We start from the raw sequence: 15,671 nt of genomic DNA, 5'->3' as shown, positions 1-15,671 counted from the left end.
TAATTAGCTAGATGACATCCCTAGCAACACGCAGGCTCCAACACTCTTACATTCCTATTTATAAGGCCATTTTAGGAATACTGCCATTTAATCTATCCTCTCTTCTAGCTTGAAATGAAAACGCATACAAGCTCAGATCTCAGTCTTGTTTTATGCTAAGAGTTCCGAAAATTAGAACCAAGCATAGAAAAAGGTCCTTTCATTACTCAGCCCCCTGGTCTTGGAATTCCCTCCAAACCAACCTAAAACTCCAGGACCTGTGTCCCTGGAGGAGTTCAAAGGCCAAATAGATGTACAGGTTGTTGAGACGTAGTTGTCACCCGATGTTACTACTTTGCTTTGCCTTATGTATGGAAGCATGTTGTTTTACTGATTCATTGTATTATTTCACACACATGCCTGCCTACACACACACACACACACACACACACACACACACACACACACACACACACACACACACACACACACACACACACACACACACACACACACACACACACACTGTTCTACTGTTTGTTTGCTGTTGTATTTGTACTGTTGCCAGTGTCTTCTGTCTGTGTTGTCCATTTTGTCTTAAATGACATTTGTTCTTAATTGACTTGCCTGGTTAAATAAAGGTTAAATAAAATAAATCCCTGGAATACTTGCCTGGGAATGTCAAGTATAAATTACATATATTACTCAATCGAGCCCTTCAGGCCAAACCCAACAAGCCCTTCAGGTGTCATCACAGATACATACAGTGTAGCAGATCTACACACTTAAAGTACCTAGGCATCCATTACAGCCTGTGACTGTGGAAAGGAGTTAAGAGGAGTTTAGTTTGTGTCTCATAATACACAGTGTACCCATTGTTTTCTGTGTCCTGTAGTGGAGAAACATAGGGAAGGATAAAGACATTCTCACTGACAGATATTTGAATCCTTCACTCTGTTTCTCCACAATGGGACATATAATATAATGGGTACAAAAGGCTAGTTTCCAAACAGAGTGAAGGATGAAGACATTGTCACATACAGATAGCCCTTGATGGCTGATGTCTTTGTGTCAAAGGTATAGGCCCAGGTCCACTGAGTCTAATTGCTAACTGCTTGTCGGTCCGATGCAGACATTTGGGCGATTGGCTGCATCTTTGCGGAGCTGCTGACATCGGAGCCCATATTCCACTGTCGCCAGGAGGACATTAAGACCAGTAACCCCTTCCACCACGACCAGCTGGACAGGATATTCAGTGTCATGGGCTTCCCAGCAGGTCTGACCAGCACACACACATGCTCGCACACATACACACACACACACACACACACACACACACACACACACACACACACACACACACACACACACACACACACACACACACACACACACACACATGCATGATAAGACCATGTGAAACACAGTAAAAGTCCAGGTACATTCTCACGGTCATGAAAGTCATGACGTATACTATGTCATCATCAACCTTGACCTTCTCATGTGCTTGTTGTCATAGCTACAATATGTACAGTAGATGACATTATCCTCTGAAGACAGCATGTGCTTAGTCCAAGTATAAGAATTGGGTTAAAGTGACTGAAGCTTTTCTGTTTGAATTGGCCAGATAAAGATTGGGAGGACATCAGGAAGATGCCAGAGTACCCCACCCTTCAGAAAGACTTCAGGAGAACGACGTGAGTGGCTTGACATTCTGACCATACCTGGGCTTTCTCGGCTGTCAAAAGATACCTGAACCTTTTACACACATCTTACATCACGTTTCAACCTTTCTCTCAAGGAGGCAGCATGTTGAGACTATTCCCCTGCTTTAAGATGTCGGTTTTTGTCTTTGCTGTGTTTCACCCATTCTCAGGTATGCAAATAGCAGTCTAATCAAATACATGGAGAAGCATAAAGTCAAACCTGACAGCAAGGTTTTCCTGTTGGTAAGCACACCTTCTAGTAACCTGCTTGCTTGAACATAGGTGCCAGTTTATGGAGGGCATGCTAACGTATCTACTCAACCACACCATAGGGTGATTTATACTTAAGTAATAAGTCACGAGGGGGTGTGGTATATGGCAAACATACCACGGCTCAGGGTTGTTCTTATGCACAACGCAACGCGAAGATATATTGGCTATATACCACAAACCCCCGAGGAGCCTTATTGCTATTATAAACTGATTACCAATGTAATTAGAGCAGTAAAAAATGTTGTCATACCTGTGGTATACGGTTTGATATACCACGGCTGTCAGCCAATCAGCATTCAGGGCTCAAACCACCCAATTTATAATGGAGAATATAAGATAACAAGGCCCAATCTAGATATTAGTGCTGTAAAACCAATAAGCCTGGGCTGGCTGATCGGGTTTGCTTGGCACCACTAACCCAGTGTTCATTAACCACCTTTCAGCTCCAGAAACTCCTTACAATGGACCCCACTAAAAGGATTACGTCTGAACAGGCACTACAGGACCCATATTTCCTGGAGGATCCCTTACCAACCTCAGAGTGAGAGCTACTAAACTTCATTTTCCAAACACAGTCTAGATCATAGACATCCTCTCCACACATTAACACAGTTACATCTTCACCATGATACATCTGTCTGATAAACTAACAATGGAGATTGATGATTCAGTGAACTAAAGACAGCCCACTTCCAATTTGATTTCATAGTCATAGTCTGGTATTTGAATTTGATAGTTTCCTGTTTTTATCTTGAGTGGCCTGGTTGTGTTTTGGTTTTTCAACATAGATACAGTGCCTTGCAAAAGTATTCATCCCCCTTGGCGTTTTTCCTATTTTGTTGCATTACAACCTGTAATATACATTCATTTTTATTTGGATTTCATGTAATGGACATACACAAAATAGTCCAAATTGGTGAAGTGAAATGAAAAAAATTACTTGTTTCAAAAAATTTAAAAAAAATTAAAATGGAAAAGTGGTGCGTGCATATGTACGAAGCCCCTAAATAAGATCTGGTGCAACCAATTACCTTCAGAAGTCACATAATTAGTTAGATTGCACACAGGTGGACTTTATTTAAGTGTCACATGATCTGTCACATGATCTCAGTATATATTACACCTGTTCTGAAAGGCCCCAGAGTCTGCAACAACACTAAGCAAGTGGCACCATGAAGACCAAGGAGCTCTCCAAACAGGTCAGGGACAAAGTTGTGGAGAAGTACAGATCAGGGTTGGGTTATAAAAAAATATCAGAAACTTTGAACATCCCACGGAGCACCATTCAATCCATTATACATTTTTTTAAAGAATATGGCACCACAACAAACCTACCAAGAGAGGGCCGCCCACCAGAACTCACGGACCAGGCAAGGAGGGCATTAATCAGAGAGGCAACAAAGAGACCAAAGATAACCCTGAAGAAGCTGCAAAGCTCCACAGCAGAGATTGGAGTATCTGTCCATAGGACCACTTTAAGCCTTACACTCCAAGGAGCTGGGCTTTACAGAAGAGAGGCCAGAAGAAAGCCATTGCTTAAAGAAAAAAATAAGCAAACACATTTGGTGTTCGCCAAAAAGCATGTGGGAGACTCCCCAAACATATGGAAGAAGATACTCTGGTCAGCTATGACTAAAACTGATATTTTTGGCCATTAAGGAAAATGCTATGTCTGGCGCAAACCCAATACCTCTCATCACCCCGAGAACACCATCCTCACAGTGAAGCATGGTGGTGGCAGCATTGTGCTGTGGGGATGTTTTTCATCGGCAGGGACTGGGACACTGGTCAGAATTGAAGGAATGATGGATGGAGCTAAATACAATGATATTCTTGATGGAAACCTGTTTCAGTCTACCAGAGATTTGAGACTGGGATGGAGGTTCACCTTCCAGCAGGACAATGACCCTAAGCATACTAAAGCAACACTCGAGTGGTTTAAGGGGAAACATTTAAATGTCTTGGAATGGCCTAATCAAAGCCCAGACCTCAATCCAATTGAGAATCTGTGGTATGACTTAAAGATTGCTGTACACCCATCCAACTTGAAGGAGCTGGAGCAGTTTTGCCTTGAAGAATGGGCAAAAATCCCAGTGGCTAGATATGCCAAGCTTATAGAGACATACCCAAGAGAGTTGCAGCTGTAATTGCTGCAAAAGGTGGCTCTACAAAGTATTGACTTAGAGGGGGTGAATAGTTATGCACGCTCAAGTTTTTTGTCTTATTTCTTGTTTGTTTCACAATAAAAAATATTTTGCATCTTCAAAGTGGTAGGCATGTTTTGTAAATCTAATTCTACAAACCCTCAAAAAATCTATTTTAATTCCAGGTTGTAAGGCAACAAAATAGGAAAAATGCCCAGGGGGGTGAATACTTTCGCAAGCCACTGTATATCAAGAATAATTGGTCTTTGTACGCATAGCACCCAGCTAGTCTGTTTCTGATTATGTGTATCCCTCGTCTCATTCTCTCCTGTAGTGTATTTGCCGGATGTCAGATACCTTACCCAAAACGAGAGTTTCTAAACGAAGATGAGCCAGATGAGAAAACAGAGAAGGTAAATAGAGGTGAAATGCTTTGTGCTATAGACTAAAAGTCTAATACTGGGATATGCATCAAGACCCCCCCACAATTCTGAGCCTTCTTTGTCCTTACGCTTTTATTAACAACTGTCATCGTGCTGTCTGAATAGACCCAGAACACCTTACTAAATAGACCCAAAACACCTTAATTATTAGACCCAAAACAGCTTAATAAATAGACCCCAAATACCTTAATAGAAACAGTAATGTCAGCCCAGCAGTAGGGGTTTCATAAGGTTATTGAAAGTGCAGGGTAAGGGTCCATTGAAAATGAGCAGTCTGTGGCCTAGGGTAATTAAGTGTTCTGAGCCGCTGCCTCCGGACCACATATACCACTGCAGCAGCATGGATTTGATTCCGGCCCCATCTTTACTGTATACCTCTGTCCTATCCAATAAACAGAAAATATGTGAGGAGTGGGACTGCTCCAATCCTTAAAAATAAGGGAAGCGAGAAAGACATACCATGGGATAATAAGGATTAAGGACAAGCTGCACAACAGCAGCAGCTTCAGCCAGCACCACAGGAGAAGGGTTGGTCCAATCACCTCTGGAGGGGAACGTCACTCCAGTTAGCCCGTCCCCTGATAGCACATCGGCTAAACAAAGATGAGAAATCAGAAGGTAAAACTCTGAAGTGTGTCAGGTGGTTGCCTTTAGTTCATGGGATACAGGTGGATGAGTGAGATATGAATCGGGAGGGAACCCCAGGCATTCTCTATCATACACTTTTTCTATGCGGATCTCACTAAGCTCTCTATGCGTATCTCACTAAGCTCTTGACGTGTATTTCACTAAGCTCTCGACGCGTATTTCACTAAGCTCTCGGACGTGCATTTCACTAAGCTCTCGGACCCGTATTTCACTAAGCTCTCGACTCGTATTTCACTAAGCTTTTGGACGTGTATCTCACTAAGCTCTCTATGCGTATCTCACTAAGCTCTTGACGCGTATTTCACTAAGCTCTCGACGTGTATTTCACTAAGCTCTCGGACGGTATCTCACTAAGCTCTCGGACGAGTATCTCACTAAGCTCTCGGACGCGTATCTCACTAAACTCTCAACGCGTTTCTCACTAAACTCTCAACGCGTTTCTCACTAAGCTCTCGACGCGTATCTCACTAAGCTCTCGACGTGTATCTCACTAAGCTCTCGAAAGCGTATCTCACTAAGCTCTCGAAAGCGTATCTCACTAAGCTCTCGGACGCGTATCTCACTAAGCTCTCGGACGCGTATCTCACTAAGCTCTCGAAAGCGTATCTCACTAAGCTCTCGACCCGTATCTCACTAAGCTCTCGACCCGTATCTCACTAAGCTCTCGAAAGCATATCTCACTAAGCTCTCGACGCGTATTTCACTAAGCTCTCGAAAGCGTATTTCACTAAGCTCTCGACCCGTATCTCACTAAGCTCTCGAAAGCGTATCTCACTAAGCTCTCGACGCGTATTTCACTAAGCTCTCGAAAGCGTATCTCACTAAGCTCTCGACGCGTATCTCACTAAGCTCTCGACGCGTATCTCACTAAGCTCTCGACGCGTATCTCACTAAGATATCGACTCGTATTTCACTAAGCTCTCGAAAGCGTATTTCACTAAGCTCTCGAAAGCGTATCTCACTAAGCTCTCGAAAGCGTATCTCACTAAGCTCTCGAAAGCGTATCTCACTAAGCTCTCAACACTTATCTCACTAAACTCTCGATTCATATCTTACTTGAGGTAAAGGTCACTAACGTGGAGCTGTTCCCCTGATAGCAGATAGGCTACAGGAGGCTTTACTTGGACCATAGTGTTACTGATAATGTACTGTTGGCTGGCTGGTATCAAACACCATGTTGTGAATATACCAAACCTTATAGAAAGCAGGTGCTTGTATGATGCCGAGCCAAATCAGTGTGTTTGAGGTGAAGGGGAGTGTATGCATGTGTTACAGCCAGAGAAATACCAGTCCCCTTCCCACTGAGCGGTTTCTGCGAATCCCCGGCCTTGCATCACATTGGCAGCTGTTCTCAAGTAGGCAACACCTGATACAAGTGTTGCCTCAGAGCAGCCGTCAGGAAGGCTGCAGGGCCTCTGTGCCAACCAGGGCCCAGAGGGTATGAGAGGGACTCATTGTTTTAGCTGACCCAAACTTTCACGTGTCTCAGCCTCGTGGTCGTGGAGCTGTTGAGAAGTGATAAGCTGGACTGAAGGCTTGGAGCGTAGTTCTTGTTAAATCATTTCAGCCCACTGTTTACCAGGCCCAAACAAACACTGCAATACTGGGAACATACTTCCCAGTTCCCAAATACTGTGAACAGTTACCATGATTGATCAGTGAGCGATTTGTACATTTGGCTGTTGTTGAACAGTAATGTTGTCTTGATACCATTTCTTGAGTTAGCAGACCTTATTTACAATGTGCATGTATGGAATATGTTTTGTATGGATAGGAAACTGTGAGTGTGTTGGTGCAAAATCGGAGATTACAACAAAGTTGTACACCAAGGAAACTGTTAGTATGTTGGTGCACAATGGAATATTATTGCAGTCTCCATCTGTTAATCTGTATCTGTCCAACTGAACATTAATGTGTTTGTCCTCCATCAGAACCAGGTCCAACAGCACCAGCAGACGACAGCCCAGGCCCAGGCCCAGCAGCAGAGTGGCACCCAGCAGGCTTCTAACCAGCAGAGCTCCACCCAGACCAACGGCAATGCAGGGGCCACTGGACCCAACGCCGGGGGAGGCCTCCAGCACGGCCAGGACCAGGGGCCCCCCAACAAGAAATCTCGCACCGGGCCCTCAGGAGCCTCCTCAGGCACTGGGATCCACCAGGTTTGAGTTTTTACAGCCTTACATACATCCATAGTATTACTGTCTGTTTTTTAATTGAAAGGAGATGGAAGGCGATGACAGTCACCAACAGTTTATAACCTACGGCATGTTTGTTATCTAGGGTTGACTTATTCAAATTTGCTTAATCCAAATAGGTCCTTGGAGGACCCAGAACTTGTGCCATCAACAGTGTTCCTTTATTAATGATTCATTTGACTATGGAGTAAAAATGAATGGCTGTGAACTTTTCCCCAAAGAGCCCTCAAGGTTTAAAACACGTACAGACGCGTACAGCAGAGTATGTCAGGGACGTGCAAAACACGTGTTGTGCTCGGTTAGTGAACAGACACAACCCCCTCAACTCAGACCAGAGTGGAGTATTGTGCTAGCTAGTAGGATTGCAGGTCATGTTATATCAGAATGATAATGTCATTCCTCCAGTTCACACTAGCCTGTTGATAAATGTGACAGCAAAAAAAGCTGCCCTCATTGTTGTTCCCCCTCTTGGCGCCTGCTCTATCTTTGACTGAGCCCCTATCATGGTGTGAAAGAGAGAGACAGAGTTGGAGCAAGAGTGAGTGAGTGAGTGAGTAAATGAGAGAGAGAGAGAGAGAAATACTGTAGTTAGAGCAAGAGTGAGTTAGTAAGTGAGAAAGAGAGGGACTATGAGCAAGAGTGGCAGAGTGGAGATCATGGTACAGAGGAAGGGAGAGTGTATTACATATGAGAAAGGTAAGAAAAAGGTGATCTCCCTGTTGTCCGGACCTCAATGGTGTTCTGTTCAGAGGTGTCTCCTCCTGGCTAGGCTCGGACCCTGTGGGGTTCTGGACTGACTGACTGATGAGGTGCTAGGCTATATTTAGCAGGGGGCTGAGGCTGCATGTGGACAGCTGCTGGACTCTTCAAAGTCAAGCCTTAGCAGAACAGATGTATTAATATCCCCTTGCTTTCTGAATGGGCAGACAGAGCTAGCTTGCTGTGGCTGTGGCGTCACATTCAACGCCCTACTTTCCCCCTCATTGATCACTTTCCCCAAGGCTATAGTATCCTAATGTGCACAACTCGCTCCTCCTTTCTGCCTGTGTGTGTAGATAGATAGACTGCTAGACAGGCGGCGACTGGAATTAGTTTGGCCGATGTCTCCGTACTTCAAATCAAATCAAGTTTATTTTATATAGCCCTTCGTACATCAGCTAATATCTCGAAGTGCTGTACAGAAACCCAGCCTAAAACCCCAAACAGCAAGCAATGCAGGTGTAGAAGCACGGTGGCTAGGAAAAACTCCCTAGAAAGGCCAAAACCTAGGAAGAAACCTAGAGAGGAACCAGGCTATGAGGGGTGGCCAGTCCTCTTCTGGCTGTGCCGGGTGGAGATTATAACAGAACTATGCCAAGATGTTCAAAATGTTCATAAGTGACAAGCATGGTCAAATAATAATCATGAATAATTTTCAGTTGGCTTTTCATAGCCGATCATTTAGAGTTGAAAACAGCAGGTCTGGGACAGGTGGCGGTTCCATAACCGCAGGCAGAACAGTTGAAACTGGAATAGCAGCAAGGCCAGGTGGACTGGGGACAGCAAGGAGTCATCATGCCCGGTAGTCCTGACGTATGGTCCTAGGGCTCAGGTCCTCCGAGAGAGAGAAAGAAAGAGAGAAGGAGAGAATTAGAGAGAGCCAAGATTTTCAAAATGTTCATAAATGACAAGCATGGTCAAATAATAATCAGGAATAAATGTCAGTTGGCTTTTCATAGCCGATCATTAAGAGTTGAAAACAGCAGGTCTGGGACAGGTAGGGGTTCCGTAACCGCAGGCAGAACAGTTGAAACTGGAATAGCAGCAAGGCCAGGCGGACTGGGGACAGCAAGGAGTCATCATGCCCGGTAGTCCTGACGTATGGTCCTAGGGCTCAGGTCCTCCGAGAGAGAGAAAGAAAGAGAGAAGGAGAGAATTAGAGAGAGACAAGATTTTCAAAATGTTCATAAATGACAAGCATGGTCAAATAATAATCAGGAATAAAAGTCAGTTGGCTTTTCATAGCCGATCATTAAGAGTTGAAAGCAGCAGGTCTGGGACAGGTAGGGGTTCCATAACCGCAGGCAGAGCAGTTGAAACTGGAACAGCAGCAAGGCCAGGTGGACTGGGGACAGCAAGGAGTCATCATGCCCGGTTTGCCGTGACGTATGGTCCTAGGGCTCAGGTTCTCAGAGAGAGAGAAAGAAAGAGAGAACGAGAGAATTAGAGAGAGCATACTTAAATTCACACAGGACACTGGATAAGACAGGAGAAGTACTCCAGGTATAACCAACTGACCCTAGCCCCCCGACACATAAACTACTGCAGCATAAATACTGGAGGCTGAGACAGGAGGGGTCAGGAGACACTGTGGCCCCATCCGATGATACCCCCGGACAGGGCCAAACAGGAAGGATATAACCCCACCCACTTTGCCAAAGCATAGCCCCCGCACCACTAGAGGGATATCTTCAACCACCAACTTACAATCCTGAGACAAGGCCGAGTATAGCCCACAAAGATCTCCACCACAGCACAAACCAAGGGGGGGCGCCAACCCAGGGGTTTCAGCCATGTTCTTCTCCTATTCCCTCAACCCTCCATTCAAGCCCTCTGGGTCCCAGTCCAGCTGTAGCTCCTCAGGGCCTAAGAAATGTTTATCATCTAAAGACCAGGGACTTCTGCCTTTTCTTGCCTTTTTAAGGGGACATTTGGCCTTGGGCCCAGTCTGAGTTGGTTAGCGTGAGTCACGGCCAGTAATTAGTCATTGATTCAGAGCCTGCTTTCTTCATAGCTGTAGTGTAAGGTGTTTAGTTAGCCCTTCTGTTGATGTGTGGCTCAGTCCCCTTTTAACCCAGATCAGTAATTCATTCAGACCCCCAGGTCTTCGGCATCAGCCACTTTAGATTTTATTTTACTCCGTTGTGTGATACACATTATACTTTTTAGGATATAGAATTGTAGGTCATGGTACTGTAAATGGCTTGGAATTGGGTCGGTAGTCTCTGGCTAAATATGTTGAGAAATCCATGAGAAGTAGTCCACATCTTTAGATGCCAAGTAAACAAGAGTGGAAAGCTATGGGGGTATGTTGATAAGCACTACAGATCTATGGCTGTGTACATCATGCTTTTCTATTTGACTCGTTCTTGACCTATAACTTATTCAGCCAGCTTTACAATTGCAAACATTGCCAACAAAAGTAATTTCCCTCCAACAAGGTCTCCTAAGGTAAAGTTATGGAATAATTTATGTTGTATAGGTTTTATTTTCAAACCCCATGCAAGGTCAAAATAAACAATGGTATTTTTCCAGTGGTGTTGACCGAAAAATAATGAATGACAAATGTGGTCTCTAGCTGTCAACGGTTTACTATTTCCTCTCCATTCTTTTCTCCACTTCAGCACTCCAGCTCCCGCCTTGGTTACCAAAGCAACGTCCAAGGTTCCACTCAGTCCCAGGGATACTCGTCGTCATCCCAGCAGAGCTCACAGTACTCACACCAGTCACACCGCTACTGAGGCTCTTAGAACAGGCCAGGGGCCTCTCCCAAACCAACCCTCGACCAAAAACAAACCTTAGCATAACCTCTCACCTCCCTCTGGCCAAGGTATTACTGACTCCTCATCCTGATCAGATCTCATTATGTGTCAGATAATTCCAACAACACAACAATCACTCATTATCCGCCTTCATGTCAGCCCTACTACACTGACTAACCCTGGCCTCACTTCCACCCAATGTCCTCACACTTACCCACCCGAGAGTAATATGAAGGCCAACTCAACATAGGAACCAAAAACAAACCCTGCCTCCTTGAGGGGTAGGACAAGATTTTTTATCATCATCAAGTGACAAAATCGATTGATACTAGATTATAAGAAGGAAACACGTCAGGTGCAACTGACTACACACGCCTACTACACAAAGACTATGAACCATGACACTTACAAAAAACATGTTCTTCAAGAGGAAGAATTGCAGCTCTGTTCATATATAAATATATACTATATACTACCTTTTTTTCTTTGTTTAACAAGAGACTTGTTTTTGCTCGTTTTTTATGTAGAGTTTGTTTACTTTGATTGTGGATGTTTTTGTAAATATTGTTCGATATAGAAGAAGATGGGATGAAACAGGAAAATAGCCCTTTACTGTCATCACTTTTCTTCACTGTACAGTTGTTTACCCTGGATATCTTTTACATCCAGATCGAAGCAAAAGGAAGAAAATGAGCCAATCCTTTCCTGATGACAAAAGATCTTCTTCTGAGATCTTCCCCTTGGCTTGGAAATACATTTGTACAGAAGAAAGTTAGCTCTTAAGCTGATGTGATTGCAGGGAATTACGAAATACACTATTTTATCTTAATCTTGTTATAAAAACGTTTGTTTTCTAATTTTAAGCCTTTTGTTTTTCTAGATTTGTAGTCTGAAAGTCTGCATTGGAAGGAACCGTTTATCAGCCTTTCTTCAGTCTGCAGCAAGTTATGTAAGCATCTCTAGGTACCCCATGTCGCCTGACCGATAACAACTACCAAGCTACTGTTTTACTATGAGTCATGTACATCAAGGAAACATTTGTTGGTGAATCTGAATGTTCTCCTTTCTGGCCAGAGGTGTTTGAGTGTGTGTGAGATGCTTGTTGTGGACACCTTGGGTTGACAGGTCTTACCATGGACACAGACGTCACTGAAGGTGTGCGTCATCATCATATACTGCAGCTAATCATATACTGCAGCTAAAGCTGTATGTTCCTGAGACAGTTACTGCCTGATAGTTTTTTATTTTCCATGTATTTTTCTAGCTTTTAATGTTTCGTTATTGCCCTTTACATGTGCAGTTTGTATTTCCTCTTATTCAGTCAAAGGACTGCACTGTTGAACAGCTCTGCAAAGACCTGGAACAAATCTGGGAAGTCTTGCGCCCCAGCCTCTTCAACTCCACACCCCTGGTATTAACCCAGGTAGAAAAAATGGTTTCTTATAGTACTTATCCTGTGAACTAGTTGACTGGATCTGCACTGTGTGTGTGTGTGTGTGTGTGTGTGTGTGTGTGTGTGTGTGTGTGTGTGTGTGTGTGTGTGTGTGTGTGTGTGTGTGTGTGTGTGTGTGTGTGTATGTGTGTGTGTGTGTGTGTGTGTGTGTGTGTGTGTGTGTGTGTGTGTGTGTGCGTGCGTGCGCGTGTGTGCGTGCGTGTGTGTGTGTGTGTGTGTGTGCTTGTGTGCGTGTGTGTGTGTGTGTGTGCCCAAACACACAGAGAGACTATAGATGGACATGGGATAAGACAGCCACTTCAGCTTCTTCTGTGACTAGGGAAGGGATGTGGAAACATTGACATCTAGTGGCTATTGACAGAACGGGACCTCTTGTTCAGTGATTGTGAACATGTATTGTGTTCAGTTTATGTCACAAGGATCAAGGCAATCTTTATCAAGACCGTGCATTACGATTCTTTAAACTGCCTTTTGTGATGTTCAGAAACACAAGTCGTGTTCAACTGGGATATGTTGACGATGATGATAATGATGATCATCAACACTGTCCTTTTGTAGCCAAAGGAGAGAGACTCTTATTTTGTTTTCTATAGTAAGAAAATATTCACAGAAACAATACAAGGTACTAACATGTATTGAACAACTGATAGACTGCTTTCTGTGAAGCTGTTTGCTTCTGACAGTGATACTGCACAGTTCTTCAGCGTTTGATTTGTCTGTCATCTCTGACTCAGTAAAACAGGTGGATTTAGAGAGCCCCTCGTATTGAGAGATCTGCTGTTGATCATCATCTGTCTGTCTATCTGTCTGTCTCCTTCTCTCTTCTCACAGACCAGATTTCTTTCTCAGCACTCCCAGGTTACTGAAGTACAGTATGTCTTATGTGTGTCGAGGTGAATGCCAAAACACTAGATGAACAAAAGGGACTGCTCCCTTCTTGTTCAAGATGAGTTCCTAACAGTCGCCCAGAATGTTTTCCATATCGGACTGGCTCTCTATTTGATGCTGATACATTGTAACTGTATTGGTTTGGGTTTGAGTTTCTCTTTTCTATTTTCCGTATGATCTGGCAGGCACACAGGCCCAGTGGATTAACAACAGCCTTCCCAGAACAGTGGTGTTTACTCGGGAACAAAACCAGCAGCTATTAAAATTTGTTTCTCTCTTTTATTCTATTGGCGCATATCTGAAGTATAGTTGAAGAGCATTGAGAATACATTAGATACTGTTTCTCAATTTATCTCTACACAAGCGAGGTATCAAAAGTATTATTCATTGTGAGGCTCCAACAAGTGATAGTGGGGCAAATAACTGTTAAACAGTTCCTATGCAAAATCAAAGAGAATGGTGCGATGCTTAAATTTTACTATGAGAGCATGAGAGTTTTCTTAAGGTTTTTAAAATTAGATATCCATTTCCACATCGTAATTCTAATGTTGAACATCGTAATTGAAGAAGGCATTCACTTGTTTCTTACAGCATTGTTAATTGTACTCTACATGAAATATTGTAAAGAAATATAAACTATATGGATGGTATATGGGTCGTTCCACAAGTGCCTTTTGCGTCCCTGTGATATTTTAAGTAGAAATTCTGCACCAATTTTGAATTTTAAAAGCCTGCTATATTAAATGAAGTGCCCTTTAATATAGACCACATGTAGAATTCAATCCAATCTGATTATTATATGAATAAAGGCTTGCTAAAGTGCGAAGATCCTGTATTTTGACATGTCCCTCAGTCAACCCTGTGTCACTTATAGGAAGATTTCAACCCACTTAATCCAAACATTTCTCCACGTTTCACCATTATTGTAAAGCCCTAGTTCTTTTGTTGCTTTGACAAAGTCATTTCAGAAAAGTATTATTTATTTCATGTGATTAGTTATTCATTTACATCTCTCCCTCATTTTAAGGTCAACCCTGTTATGTGAACTCAACTCTATTTTTAATATGGTGAAACTATTCCTTCTCAAAACAAACATTGAACATCTAATAGTCAAATCATAGTGTAAAATCAGGTGAGCTGGTTCTACTCTTTTTGGCCATTTTCTGTTGTTTTGTGGTGGAAAACTGAGCTGTCGAGCATAAAAGTCAACCCTGTTACCTGTAGATATACAGACTAGAAATGTTTTAGCAATTTCTTATTTTTTTGTGAAGCTTGCATTTAATTGCCACTCCACATGCATACAACATGATTCCATTCCCCCTGTCACGATGGGATTTATGGCTGATTTAAGATTAAATTGTCAACCATGTTACGGTCAACCGTGTTACTTTATTTGGCACTTAATAGGCACTTGCTATAGTAATTGTTTTTTAAATTTAACCTCTTGAGATGGAAAACATATTTTTATGAAGTTGGACATGTGCTCTCTATGACAGAATGTTAAAATTAGGTGAAATCCCCCCAAAATTTGGACCAAGTTACACTTCTCAAATGGCACCAAGTTGGTGGTACAACCCATACATTATACAATCATACAGTTGAAGTCGGAAGTTTACATACACTTAGGTTGGAGTCATTAAAACTCATTTTTCAACCACTCCACAAATTTCTTGTTAACAAACTATAGTTTTGGCAAGTCGGTTAGGACATCTACTTTGTGCATGACATAAGTAATTTTTCCAACAATTGTTTACAGACAGATTATTTCACTTATAATTCACTGTATCACAATTCCAGTGGGTCAGAAGTTTACATACACTAAGTTGACTGTGCCTTGAAACAGCTTGGAAAATTCCAGAGAATGATGTCATGGCTTTAGAAGCTTCTGATAGGCTAATTGAAATCATTTGAGTCAATTGGAGGTGTACCTGTGGATGTACTTCAAGGCCTACCTTCAAATTCAGTGCCTCTTTGCTTGACATCATGGGAAAATCAAAAGAAATTCTCAGAAAAATTGTAGACCTCCACAAGTCTGGTCCATCCTTGGGAGCAATGTCCAAACGCCTGAAGGTACCACGTTCATCAGTACAAACAATAGTATGCAAGTATAAACACCATGGGACCACGCAGCCGTCATACCGCTCAGGAAGGAGACGCGTTCTGTCTCCTAGAGATGAACGTACTCTGGTGCGAAAAGTGCAAATGAATCCCAGAACAACAGCAAAGGACCTTGTGAAGATGCTGGAGGAAACAGGTACAAAAGTATCTATATCCACAGTAAAAACGAGTCCTATATCGACATAACCTGAAAGGCCGCTCAGCAAGGAAGAAGCCACTGCTCCAAAACCGCCATAAAAAAGCCAGACTCCTGTTTGTAACTGCACATGGGGACAAAGATTGTACTTTTTGGAGAAATGTCCT

General features: G+C 43.0%; 1 protein-coding gene across 1 annotated transcript in view; it reads left to right on the top strand.

Moving 5' to 3' along the window:
• The window catches only part of LOC120024611 (cyclin-dependent kinase 19-like), a 59,705-nt gene extending 47,301 nt beyond the window's left edge, over positions 1–12,404 (top strand). Inside the window, exons 7-13 of the mRNA XM_038968906.1 lie at positions 1,112–1,255; positions 1,607–1,676; positions 1,856–1,928; positions 2,402–2,499; positions 4,437–4,515; positions 7,125–7,352; positions 10,772–12,404. Of these exons, the coding sequence (XP_038824834.1) occupies positions 1,112–1,255; positions 1,607–1,676; positions 1,856–1,928; positions 2,402–2,499; positions 4,437–4,515; positions 7,125–7,352; positions 10,772–10,888 (809 nt within the window). The 3' untranslated portion in view covers positions 10,889–12,404. The remainder of the gene's footprint in view (positions 1–1,111; positions 1,256–1,606; positions 1,677–1,855; positions 1,929–2,401; positions 2,500–4,436; positions 4,516–7,124; positions 7,353–10,771) is intronic.
• The last annotated feature ends 3,267 nt before the right edge of the window (positions 12,405–15,671 follow it).

Source organism: Salvelinus namaycush, chromosome 29 (assembly GCF_016432855.1).
Source record: "Salvelinus namaycush isolate Seneca chromosome 29, SaNama_1.0, whole genome shotgun sequence".
Taxonomy (NCBI): Eukaryota; Metazoa; Chordata; class Actinopteri; order Salmoniformes; family Salmonidae; genus Salvelinus; species Salvelinus namaycush.
The sequence above is the reverse complement of the archived record's forward strand: the minus strand, read 5'-3'. Positions and strand labels throughout refer to the sequence as shown.